Below are 13600 nucleotides of genomic sequence, written 5' to 3' on the forward strand. Positions count from 1 at the left end.
TTACTTACTTTCGCCAATATATTCACATGGTTCTTATTTATTCTCATTTATTCTTATTTATTCTTATTTATCGAAGCACGTAACAATATCATAATTGATTCTTATATAATGTTTAACTAATAAATGTGTAGGAGGTAAAATCAAAACGCTTTATTTATACTTATTAATTTTTATTTATTCTTATTTATATATATATTCATTCTTATTAATAAGTATTTATTCTTATTTATTGATATTTATTATGTTCTGTTCTCGGATGGGACTCTTGGGTATAGCCCTCAACTAGATTTCTTTCTTTTAATAAAGAAAATTGAGCTTATGACATTGATTTATGTATTTTGATTTTTGTTAAATAGTACGATCATCAAAGTACCTATTCCTCCTCGTTATCAGTTTCTTCGTTTTTTTCATTTCGTTTTTCTTCTTCTTCTCTAGATTCTTGATATAGATTTTTATACGAGAGTTTGTGGAATCTTTCTGCATTAAAAGAAATAAGAAAATGTCCTTTTCTCTCGTATCGGTAAAATATGTAAAACACGAATTACGAAAGTACAACTTTGTCGATATCTGTTACTGAAGTCGCATAGTGAAGAATGAATGAACAGACTTAAATATAGTTTATATAGATATTTTAGATGACTTGTATCTTCCTAATTAGATATTTTTTGGTTACATTGTTATACTATAAAAATTAGCAAACTGATATCGATCAAAGATGGACTATCACAGTTAGCATTTAAAATTAATTTATTAGACGTTGTCCGTATCTTTGAGTTCCTCTTTTAGTGTAACATTAATGAGACCTTGATATTTTACAGGATAAGCTAATAAATTTCCTTTGTTCCATGTATATAATTCCTGTAAACAATTTTGTTATCTTCCTAGACATACAGTTATAACACCAAAATAGAAACTATATCGCATCGTTCGTCTATTGAAGCATTACAAACCTTCGTTTTGTGATTATAGCTGACAGCTGTAGTTTTATGATATGGATTGGAGAAGGATAAATGTACATCCACTGTTGAATTTTTGTATAAATCTAAAGCTAATCTGAAAAAAAAACTGTTTATTCAGTAGACCGTCAAAATATCTGTATTATTTTTCTGTGAATACACACACACACACAGAAATGTATCTTTTTTTATGCCTACCGAATTTTCATGGTTTCATCCGTTACGCTGTGAACAGCATATAAAACTCCTCCAGCAATAAACATTTCTCCAAATTTATGGTGATCGATACTGATGTTCCATGCATATTGAAGACTGAGATCAGTAGCACCCACTTTCATCACGACCGTATTATTGGATGGTAATCCATAAATTACCCATAAACCTATAAAATTATCTATATGTATTTTCCATAATATAAATACTACATATTAATTACTAGTATATTATATTAAAATAGTATAGTTTATTATAATATTAAAATACTATAGTTTAATCATTATAGTGATATTATATTTTAACTTTCTATTCATCTAAGTTAAAAATTGTATAAGATATTTGAAACATTGTAATCGTATATCGCATGTAAAGTGAAGGATGAATGAATTTTTAAAAATGTGCATGGTACATTATTAAATGCCGGTAGACATGGGTAGAACGTATAATGGAAGACTCGTAGATATTTATGACGCACGCATATTACTGCTTTCATACACGTGTTTCATAACACGTTATTAGCTGATCTCTATCGGCTTTAGAGTATGTACCATCGACCACAGTCCCGTCCTTTATGTACGCGTGGACCGCAAGCGCATGCAATGCATACTACCTTCGAGCCAAAGCGGCCCGCGGGCTACCAGACAGACATACAGCTTTTATCAAGTACACATGTTCATCTTTGAAAAGCCATAAGAATCCTTAAGAAAACCCACAGACACACATTTAACGACTTCCCAACCATTTAAATCGTCATACCATTTTCGTCAACGTTGAAGTCCACGTAATTAAAATTATGATTAGGAGTGTAAAGATAGTTGTTAGTGTTAACGTATAAACCAGGTAGTTGCAATTCGCACGCCGAAAAAAATATATCACATCCTTGACCATGGTAAAGATCGAATCGAAATATTGACGATCGATTTTTAGGATTGTAGAAAAATGATCCATTGTATATTATATGTCCGTTTCCCTATAACACGCGTATGTACGCTATCACAAATTTATATCAAAACGATTTATTATATCGATTACCAACCTGAAATGGATATGGTAATTCAATTTTTTGTGGTGTCTTATTTTTAAAATGTTCTTTGGATTTATATTCCAATATATAAGATGTTTCGTTCTTTCGTGTAATCCAATGCTTATCCGAAATTCCATCGAACCTTGGAGACGGATCGTGCATCCAACTGCCATAATGATCGTCCATAGTTCCCTTCAACACTGGCTTGCCCACTGCTTCTATTACACCATCTATTTGCATACGATTTATAAGTGATATATTGGATTAGATATTCGCACAACGAAAAATACTTACCTACTAATCTTGACGGCAATCCGGTGAAATTAACGTTCCGTAAAGGCTGAACATTTACGTAGCCGTCTATGTCGGTATATAGACATTTCATGGTAGGACATGTAGGGCAAGTTTCTTGGGGTGGACATAGTTCTTCTAAATCGATATTCTGTGGCATGGGTTCTCCATAAACCACATGTTGTTGCTTATTAGATTTATATCTATCCATGTTTTTGATATCGTCTAACGATGAAGAATAAAAACGTACATTTCTTTATAAATAATTAAATAAGTAAATAAATAAATACTGATATATTGAACCGACCATCGATTATGAGAGAACCTTTCGTAACATCGATATCATTTTTCACAACGCAATGATAGGTACCGTGATCGTTCGATAAAACTCGAAGGATCTTCAAACGCATTTTAAACTGAAATAAAAATCCATCCCTTTTAGATTCACGTTTATAAATGATGATCATCTTTATCAGGACTACCTTGTAATCTCTTCTCTCATAAATTTCCATACGATATTTGTCGGACATTTTCAAACGTCGACCATCGACACGTTCCCAATGAACTGTTGGCTCCGGAAATGCCTCGACTTCACATTCTAAGATAGCTGTACTCTGACTTCGCACGAGGACCAATTGATTACGTATGCGGATAAAGGGTGGAACTATAAATAAAGTGAATTTTTTACGAAATGGAATAAAAAATAATTAATCAATAATTTTCTAAAGATTTCAATTTTTAAATTTCTATATATCTATCTCTTGTTGACTTTAGTTCCCCGTCAGACGCTATAAAGTTTTTGCTACTTCAGAATATTGACTGTAGCTTCTTAATAATCCATTTTATCGATATTAATTGATAAAAAAGGATTATTGTGTGACAAATCAGTTGGTCAATCTTATTACATATTCTGAGATGACACTAAAGACAAATTGAATCGATAGGGTGTTGTATACAGATTACTATTACATATTTGTATTCAGAACACGTGCACGTTTATAGGAAGTGTGTTCACTATGCAGGATATATAAGCAGGTGTATACATATGCATGAAATCGATAATATATATATATATATATATATATATATATATATATATATATATATAATTTAGCTCCGAAGAGAATAATCATTTGTATATATACTGTTTTACATGAATGTTGCAAATGTCAGTAATTCAATTAATAATATCGCAACTTTTTATCTAATTTAATGGTTTAAAATTCAAACAAAACTTTATGAGATTTTAGCAAATAAATTATTTGGTTTATTAATATATGATTGTTAAAACTTTATGAATATACTTACATCTAACTTGAAGTTTAAACTTTTTAGATGCTCGAGGCGGTATTCCATTGTCTGCAACGCATGTATATTCACCCATGTGTTCCCTATTCACTACGCTTATATTAAACGTGTTGCCTATTACGGAAGTCACTGTGTAAAGTAAGATATGCTATTATTTCATTACTACAAATAACTTATTTTATTTATATTAAGAAATATATATATTATTACTCGATGCTCTTACCATGCCAAGATCCTAAAGGTATAACAGTACCATCTGTCTTAGACCATTGAACAACAGGTGGTGGTCTTCCACTCGTTGCACATCTCAATCTTACATTACTACCTTCTCTTAAGGTAATCAATTCAGTTCCATTCCGTGATACGATATTATCTTCTTATAAAGTTATACGTACATATGAAAGAGAGAGAAAGAAAGAGATAAAATTTATAATTCGAAATCTCTTCATTAGAAATGAAGACGAAGAAGCTACCTAAAATAGACGGTGGTATTAACAAATCATTAACATTGTAATCATTCATATGAACTTTCCAAGCAGATATTCCAGGTTTTCCATCTTGTCCAGACATTCCTGGTCGTCCTGGTGGACCAATATCTCCTAAAACGTGTTAAAGACACGTCACTTTTTTTTTCAATTTAGTACACGTTTAACTAAATCTTTTCAAATTATTTGAGTATCCTTCAACAGAATAGAAGACTAACGAGATTAAATAAGCTCTTTTTTACACACATTCATCAAGAGTAGATACTTCAAAGAATTAATAGTAATATTAAAGAGACGATAACTGTGCTTCTCTTAAACGAATTTTTAAGATACTCTCGTAAGTACAAAGACCTATTCAACGCGTAACTTACCGCGCGGTCCCGGTGGCCCTTGAGGACCTGGTTGACCTGGTCTTCCTAAAAAGGTTCAGAAAATTAAACGAAATGGTAGTAATAATAGGGAAGAATATTTTTCAAGTAGAGAGATCTTCGAATCTAAGAATAAAAAAAAACCAAAAAGGTCGTACCATCCGTTCCATTTCTACCAGGAAATCCTGGTATACCATCTTCTCCTGATTTACCATTTAATCCGGGAAGTCCATCGAGACCACTACGTCCAGGTATACCATCCAGGCCTGGTTCACCTGGAATACCATCTCTTCCATCTATACCAGGTGGTCCTATTTCACCTTTTGGCCCTCTGATTCCAGGAAGTCCTGCTAATCCTGGAGGTCCTTCTGGTCCAGGTGTACCTGGTACACCAGGCAGACCAGGCAAACCAGGTGGGCCAGGATTTCCAGGTGAGCCAGGAAGACCAGGTGGACAATACTTTGTCGAGGAACGACAAAAGTTTTCTATCGCATCGAACTGAAACATATTTTACAAAAGATCTTTTATACGATCCGATCAATTTCAAAAGAGAAAGAAGAGAATGGAAGATACGAATGATTTAGGTAATACGTTGAAAACAAAGCATTTTGTTTGCCGATACATGCCGCTGTTGCAAGCTAACTGACCTGTATCCGAGTATCGGCATTTAACCAAACCCAATCTTGGCCGCCAGGAGCAGTCGGGGAAGATGAAGAGCCTGATAATGCAATCGGTGGCGCGGTTACCTTTTTCGATTCCTTCGCGAGCTCTTTATCCTCTCGAATCTGATACAAGGAGCAGAATTGCGATTACACCGATAGTTTTAATCAGATTAAATCCTTCGTCGAACGAGCCGTCACGGACGAAAGTTGCTTCTTGAACAACGGCTAAAATAATGTATGTATGTATATATATGTGCATATATATATATATATATATATATATATATATAACATAAAAAGGACGTGTATATGTGTCTATGTATATATGTAGCTTGGCTTCGATAGAAAATCTTTAAATGAATGTCACTGTATTGGAAAACCTAGTTTGCAGTAAATAAGCATTCGTCTTTTGTGATACGAAAAAAAGGAGAGAACAAAAACAGAATTTTTCCAAAAGAATACGAAAATACAGCTTTTAACACTTGCTCGACAATAGTCGTTATATTTCCATTTGAGTTAACAATACAAATGAACAGTTGATATGTACGCTTATATTCGGTACGTAAGCCGTCGATTTAAATGAAATTTTGAAATCATATTACGGCAAGTAAATATTAATTTGCTGTTACTAAATTCTCCAATAGAGTTTTGTATGTATAGAAATAATGAATGCCGAATGTGTCGGTGACAGCTTGCCTCGAATCGAAGCTCGAACGTCTACATGATTTCAATTCGTGCCTCGTGCAAAAGCAAAGCCTTTTATGATATTTTCTAAAACTTTCAATATCGTTCGGGCATGAAGAGAAGCGATGCTTTTATTCGTTCGTATGTTTTAATTATTTATCGCAAAGCTGCTGAGAAAGATTCATTTCGATATTCCAATCTTTTTCCTATATAATTTATTTTTTATTTCTTTTCTTTTCTTTTCTTTTCTTTTCTTTTTGCAGACAACCGGAATCAGATTTATTTCACGAGCATAACGATTGAACGTTTTCAACGTAGTACTCGAGAGAATGTTCAATTCCATCCAAAATCACGTTCTGAGAATTCCATTAATTCGCTACTTTGCGATGGCTAGTTTAATTAGGATTATCGACGTTCTGTTTGTACATTATCAGACGGAGACTCACGTACCCTGGATATGTCAGAAACCGCATTGTCTCCCGTTGTTGGTAATGCGCTGCTTCGCCTTCGTCGAATAAACTTTTCATTTTCCTGAGATCTCTCACACTCTCCACTTCTGATTATTCGAAGCTCACTTTCTACACTTACTACGTACGTATAGAGGTATACCGAGGTAAAGAATTGCAAGAAAAATTGTGCGAGAATGAGATAAAGTAAAATACGAGGCTGTAACATCCCGTTATCTAACTTTACCGTATTTTTCCCATTCATGATTAATTTTACTTCTTTTATACCTACGAAAAATGGCATCATTGTTTTTAGATTAATGTATTGTCTAGTTTTATTTTATTAGAAGGTGAAAAACGGAAACGTTAAATGAATCTTACTTCCTAATAGTGATCTTTCTTACTTCTTATTTTTTTTTCTTTCTTTCTTCCTTTCTCTTATATTTTTCCGTCAGTTCTTCTTTTTTTCTTTTTTTTTTTTCTTTCTAATTCTTTTTTGAATTCTTCTGATCGCGTAAAAACGTATTTAAGTAAAATGGAATTTCGCTTATCCATGATTCAATTAACTACTTTCTTTTTTATTTTTCTCTTTCTCTCTTCCTCTCCCTACCTCCCCCACCCTCTCTATCCCTCTCTCTTTCTCTCGTATAGTAAGCTTCCATTATCTAAACTTTCCCGACTGTTACTAGGCTTCGTTATGAAAATATTAAGTTCTTCCAAGAGGTTCTTTCGCTATAACGCAAGATCGATAAGTCACGGACAAGTTTCGATATCTCCATCCTACACCCTCCCTCCCGACTTCACTCAATATTTATTTTTAATGAGCTACCGTTGCCACCGCCGTTGCCGATGTCGCTCGTGAAACAAAAAATTTCGCAGGAGTTTATCTTTCGTTCGGTAAGTGAAAACTTTCTCGACCCACGCCAGAGAAGTTTCGATCTAAACGCAAGTGTTATAAGAGAAAGACCGAGAGATAGAAAAAGACGGAGTACTCTCAACTTATATCATCTCACTAGATCATTATCGTCCTTTTTACTACTTCATCTTACAATTTTTAACTTTTATTACTTATATATATATATATATGCATGCATATATGTATATCGTTAATAAAATGAAATAACGAATATTTCTTTATATAATTCTACTCTTTCAATTAATTTTATAAATTCATTATTAATAAAATGATATTATAAAAGTGCAACTAATCAAATATTCTTTTTTATTTTTAAATTTTATTTTCTTTTAATCTCAAATTACCATAGATAAAATTACAAATTTAAACGTATTATTAATATATACATATAAAGACAAAAGAATTTATCAGAATAAAGTAATATCAGTCGACGTTACCCGTATAGTTTTTTGGTTGGACGAATTCGAATTAATTCCGGCTGGCCGATTTCCAACAATAAAGCAAATCCGAGTGCAAAGGGTCAGAAAAAGGAGGGACACGTTTAACGCGTGGATAATCCTATGAATATTTCCCGCGGTTGATTTTTCACCGTGCCAAGGATCAAAGGCTTAACGAGTCCCATTCTCCGGAATCTATTCTCTACGAAAGAAGAGAGAGAGGGAAAGAGAGAAAGAACATAGATGAAAGAGACAAAAAAAAATAAAGAAATATTTCTTCGATCTAAAAGTTTAGGTGTTTTTCTTCGAATTTTCTAAAATAAATACGCAAAGTATTTCTAAAGATTTATGAGGAAAAGAGAGACATCTCTTCCATTAAAAAATCTAGATGTTCTTCTTCTTCGAATTTCCTAAAAAAACACTTGAAATACTTCTAATGATTTATGAAAAAGAGAGATATAGATAAATAGATGAGATAAATAAATAAAGAGACATTCCTACGATCTAAAAGTCTAAATGTTCTCTATTAAATTCACAAAAAAAAAAGAAAGAAAAACACGAAGTGCTAATGATTTATTGAGAAAGAAAGAAGGATTTCTTGGATCTAAAAATCTAGATATTCCTCTTTGAATCTTCGAAGAATATTTCTCGCGAAATATTTTTAATAATTTATGAGAAATAGATAGACAGATAGATAAATAACGGAAAGAGAGAAAAAAGAGAAAAAAAAATAAAGAAACATTTCTTAATCATCTAAAAATGTTGATATTTTTCGAATTTTCAAAAAGTATCACGCAAACTTTTCTAATGATTTACGTTTTTAATTCACACAATGATTTCATCTTTCTCTTTCTTTCTCTCTCTCCCTCCCTCTCTTCTTTCAGAAGGATTACTAGGAACCCCTTGGTATGATTTTTATAACGCGATAAATCTCATGGTATAATCGCGAATATGTAAATTAGCAGTGGCTACGAATTTGCATAGGGATCTTGGTGCTTATACTTGACTCTCTATTTCTCTCTCTCTCTCTCTCTCTCTTTCTCTCTCTCTCTCTCTCTCACTCTCTTTCGACGCGATCGCGTTAAAGATATTCGTACGATTCGATCGAAGTCGGTAGTTTATTGCAGCTTAGAAGACTCGCGGTTCTCCGCGACTTATATATATGTGTGTGTATGTATATGTATGTATACACACACATATACACACACGCACACGCACAATAGGGGGAGTAAACTTCGTAGATCTGGGTCGATTGATTGATCGTCACGACGACGGAATTGAATTCTCGACTGTCGTTTATACTCTTCCGTCGACTCTCGTCGTTACTTCTCGTCAACATGAATGACAAAAAAGAAGAACTTGAACGGAGAAATTAGAAAAACAAAGAACCTATCTAAGGAATCGTTTATCGCGTTTAATCGTTTCCGTTTCTTCGCCATAACTTCGTATTTAAACGTTACCTTCGCGTAAAGCTCGCGCGGGAAAAAAGAAAAATTCAAAAGATTCCTCGAAAACCAACTTTCATTCAAGATTTTTGTCGATCGTCGATCGTTTCGTTTCGTTTCATATAAATAAATGATCTATTATGCTCGATCACTATGATTTACTTAATCGTTTCACTTCACTATCTTTTTACACATACACACACACATACACAGAGACACAGGCACGCGTACACATGTAAAAAGTAATGTAAAAATACAAAATTTATGAGTTTGTGAATGAACCAAAAACGAAATGAAAGTAATCGTTCTTTTATTTTCTCTCTTTTCTTATACGACGATAGAAAAATACTGAGAGAAAAATAGAGAAAGAGAGAAAGAGAAAGAGATCAAGATTTATCCGTAACGGAGCACGCACGAGCAACGCGACTGTCCAAGATAATCGTTCTAACGTAAACTGACGTCCAGCGGTGGCTTCATTGACGACGGCGCAGGCGCGTCGCTATTCTTGCATTGTATACATCCGTTTACACGGACGTGCATGCACGGGTTTGGAATATACGAGAGAGTGGGTAACTTTCTTTAGTCGTGTGTGGGTGCTTGCAAGCCTTGTTCCGTAGGAGCTTTAAAGTGCACTTCGAGGGGAGGGTTTTATGACAGTGGCGGGAGTACAGCGCGCGTTAAGTGCGTATTTCTATCGTGAAGATAAACCATTCCTTTAAATCGCTTCTATGTACTTCGAGGATACAACCATTTCCTATATAGTTAGATGTACAACCCTGTTATTCATCTTTTTTCTCTTTATGCCTCTCCCTCTTTTTGTTATCTTTACATCTTGTACTTTTTTTATGTAACAAATCAGATTGGATCCTTCGACCGGTCGTCTCGTTGTTTTCCTATACCATACAGAAGTTTGTCATAAAACTCTGTGACATACTTCTCAGACTTGTGTGTGTGTGTGTGTGTGTGTTTGTTGTACATAAAGTACAGCATGTAATAATTCTTTCACGTTCCGTATACGATCTAACCAAGATTGTAAACTCCTTTTTCCTTTTTTTTTTTTCCCTTAGGTTCGTCTTTACGATACCCGTGAAGTTGTTAGAAAAATTTGATAGGTCTGATTCGTTATTTTTTCCGTAAAGAAAAAGAAACAGAAAAAAAGAACATCAAAAATGTAGATTAAAAAAGACGATTAATCGTATTCCTTTGCTTCGTGATTGGAACGAGAACGATTTTAATATCGCAAATGTCGAAAGCAAATTCCAAGCTGTGGAAGAGGTACGTTTTCGTCACGGATGGTAATCCTTTTAAAGGATCCTTTGAGCCTTATCGAATATTTCTCTAAACTTTTTTTGCAAAAGACGTGGCGATAAAGTTACCATGTCGATATCCATCGGTTTTCTATAGTTTCACATTCCTTTTCTTCTTTTCTTCTTTTTATTCTCATTCCTCTTCTCACTTCTTAGAAGAAACAATCGCTCGAAAAGGAATTCTTCGCAGGGTCGAGGTAAGTTTGAGATGAATGGGATCTCGATGGAAGGTCGTTAATTTTCGATGAATAAATCCGTTCTATAAGGATGAGTCTTTGAAAGACGCGCAAGCAACTTCTTGGATCGAGGAAGTTTAGAAGGAAGGAAGGAAGGAGAATTTATATTTTACCTTTGAAAAATCTGAAAGAAAAAGTTTATTTGTATCAACGGCGATCTTTAAAGATAAAAGATAAATCACAACGAATGTAATCTATCTTTCTTTCCTTCTTTCTTTCTTTCTTTCTTTCTTTCTTTCTTTCTTTCTTTTCTTATTTTATCTCTTTCCTTTTCTTCCTTATTCTAAGCTTCGTTCGATGAATGGACGTACCAAGAGTATTGTCATCGAGAAACTGCGAACAGTAGAAACGGAGATGAGAATTCAGGCCGTTTGCGGTCTACTAAAGGTTTACAGAAAGCGCTTAGAGACATTAGTGAGATGTATTATACATTATATACGTAGGTATATCTTTACCTATCTGTATTGTACACATATTCAGTTATATATATATACATATATATATACACATATATATATATGAATATGTATATGTCAAAGGCCTTGCAAGCTAGCTTTCCTATCTTTCTTCTTTCACTCTGCTACCTTTTTATACATCTATCTGCATATATGTAAGTATATATTAACGTCGATCCATTTTGTTTCTTTTAAACCAGACGCAACTCTACAGAACTGATCTTTTTTTTCTCAGTTCGACCTAAGCGTCTTGCTTTAATAAAAATTCCAAGGTAAATGGCAGGTAGATCGATAAAACGTCCACCATTCAGCATTTCGCATAGAAGACATTTTTACGTCGGACTATCTTCGTTAACTACATCGTACGGCTATTTCAACCACTATTCTCTCTCTCTCTCTCTTTCTCTTTATCTTACTCTCTTACAATTCATAGTTTCCAAAAAAGAAAAAAAAAGCAAAACGAAAGTAACGTTCCGTTCATTCGGTATAAATCGGTAACATTAATGCGTTTGGTTTGTTGCTCTCTGAGCTGTGGTCGAGATAACACGAGCAAACTCGTTTCTACAATGTTAACTCTGCATAGTCCTATCCCAAACCGGACGAATCTGCTTGCTTCTACGTAACAACGCGTTTTAATCAGGATAGTGTGTTTTCCCTAAATTAACCTTAATATGGCGTTTTAATGACATTCCCATTTTGGCGTTGGACGATACTCGTGAGCTGGTATCTCGTTTTAAATGATATGATTAAATGTCTCTGATTCTATTGATTTTATAAGCAAATATTTCAAATAAAAGTTCGAATAAAAATTGTGAAGGGGAAATGTAATATTTATTTAAACTATTTCATATGAATAGCTTTGTTGTTAAAATATGGAAAATCGATATTTTAAATCTAACTAAAATTGTAAAGAATATTAATACAAATTCCACGAGTACCTTTTCAATAATCATCAATATTTCCTCGAATTATGACGATAATTAAAAAATAAAAATATCGAATTCGAATTGAAAAGGAAAGATCCGAAAGGAATAAATAAATAAATAAATATATTATTAATGAATTAATTAATGAAAAAGAAGATAAAACGGGTCAACGAATATTCAACGGATACACGTACGCGTTTCATTTAACACGATATATTCAACGTGATGATGAATTATCCTTTATGAATCTATTTTCACGACACAATCGACGCATAGTTTCTGCGATAAACGATATCGAAGTTCGTTATACGCGTTTACCTGAATTGAAAAGGTTGCGATCATTATATTGAAAAATGCAACATCATTAGAGAAGATATTGTTTGTTCAAAAATGATAAAAATATTATACATCTATTTAAGGAAGATTATATCTTCGTATTTTTTATGTTGATTCAATTAATAATAAGAAATGATTAGTATCAAAAATAAAAGAAAAAAGGATATATAAGTATACAACTCGAGTGTATATACAGGATAGGTCAAATGTTCCCAGTTTTGTATTACTTAGAATTTAAAAAAAGGATTAGTTTAAAAAGTCTCGAAAAAAAGCTAATTGACTTGTAAAATTACTTAGGAACTTTTGTTCTACCTTGTATAAGTTGAAAACCTATGGAGGAAGGAATGCCGCATTTGAGTTATATTATACAAAAAAGCTGCAGTGATAGAAGACGTGGTGGGGAATCCAGATGGTCCATAAGAGAGAGAAGCGCAGGCGGCTGGAGTTCATTTTTCTGTCAGACGTCAGAATAAAAATAGATATCTCGTAATTTTTATTTTTTCGTAATTTTCATGTAATTAACGGGATTATGGAATAAGGAAAGGAAAGAGAGAAGAGATAAAAAAGCTATTTCGTTAACTATATCGTAGAAATTAACTTCTTAATTATTCACATCAAATCTTAACAACGAATAAATTCATAAAATGTTCTCCAAATTGGAAAAATGGAATAACTTTAAAATCGAAACATTTTATATCGACGATCGGACATCAAAATATCATGCGTCAATCATAGATAAAAATCGAAATATCGAATATTATCGTTCATTTTTCGAAACATAAATTCAATAATTAATTTGCAATGAGTTTAAATCGTCAACATCCAATGAATCACGTTTTAGGATTCGTACTTATCGTATTCGATCTTTCTTCAAGAACTTTGATCTATGTGAACGAATTATTAAAGTATTGTATTATAAATTTTAAGTTTAAAGAAGAAGTAGGATGATAACGTGAAAGTATCGAGGAAATATCACTTTCGTAAAAAGTTTCGGTAGATAGTGTAATCCGAGAAGCGATCTAAAATAATCGATAGTGCGATAAAAAGGTAGGGCTCAAATTTTTATCGAGATAAAGAAAGAGTAAGCGAGAAGGAGAGAGAG

The 13600-nt window shown here is 33.2% G+C and overlaps 1 protein-coding gene across 5 annotated transcripts; it reads right to left on the reverse strand.

Annotated features, from left to right (window-relative positions):
- Positions 1 to 149: 149 nt before the first annotated feature.
- On the reverse strand, positions 150 to 9689 carry LOC127066075 (gliomedin-like). Of its 5 annotated transcripts, none has more exons than XM_050999338.1 (16): positions 9254 to 9689; positions 6445 to 6728; positions 5296 to 5433; positions 4807 to 5146; positions 4652 to 4696; positions 4269 to 4394; positions 4019 to 4168; positions 3796 to 3924; positions 2970 to 3151; positions 2795 to 2903; positions 2491 to 2712; positions 2209 to 2426; positions 1929 to 2142; positions 1155 to 1338; positions 951 to 1053; positions 150 to 858 (listed from the first exon to the last, which is right to left on the reverse strand). In XM_050999338.1, the coding sequence occupies exons 2-16, from the start codon at positions 6703 to 6705 to the stop codon at positions 751 to 753; spliced, it is 2529 nt and encodes an 842-aa protein (XP_050855295.1). In that variant the 5' UTR covers positions 6706 to 6728; positions 9254 to 9689; the 3' UTR covers positions 150 to 750. The 5 variants fall into 5 exon arrangements, with proteins under 5 accessions (XP_050855295.1, XP_050855291.1, XP_050855293.1 ...); XM_050999334.1 differs by having other exon boundaries at positions 4019 to 4171; XM_050999336.1 differs by lacking the exon at positions 9254 to 9689 and adding an exon at positions 6845 to 8107 and having other exon boundaries at positions 4019 to 4171.
- Positions 9690 to 13600: the final 3911 nt, after the last annotated feature.

The sequence above is a fragment of the Vespula vulgaris genome, chromosome 9 (assembly GCF_905475345.1).
Source record: "Vespula vulgaris chromosome 9, iyVesVulg1.1, whole genome shotgun sequence".
Taxonomy (NCBI): domain Eukaryota; kingdom Metazoa; phylum Arthropoda; class Insecta; order Hymenoptera; family Vespidae; genus Vespula; species Vespula vulgaris.

Bases quoted from the DNA above. Each gene is read 5' to 3' on its own strand.
- LOC127066075 (XM_050999334.1), bottom strand. From the start codon at position 6,705: ATGAATGGGAAAAATACGGTAAAGTTAGATAACGGGATGTTACAGCCT. The intron at 2,904-2,969 runs GTAGTCCTGATA...TTTTTATTTCAG, and splicing joins ATGAGAGAAGAGATTACAAG to TTTAAAATGCGTTTGAAGAT. The intron at 2,713-2,794 runs GTCGGTTCAATA...CTTCATCGTTAG, and splicing joins AGGTTCTCTCATAATCGATG to ACGATATCAAAAACATGGAT.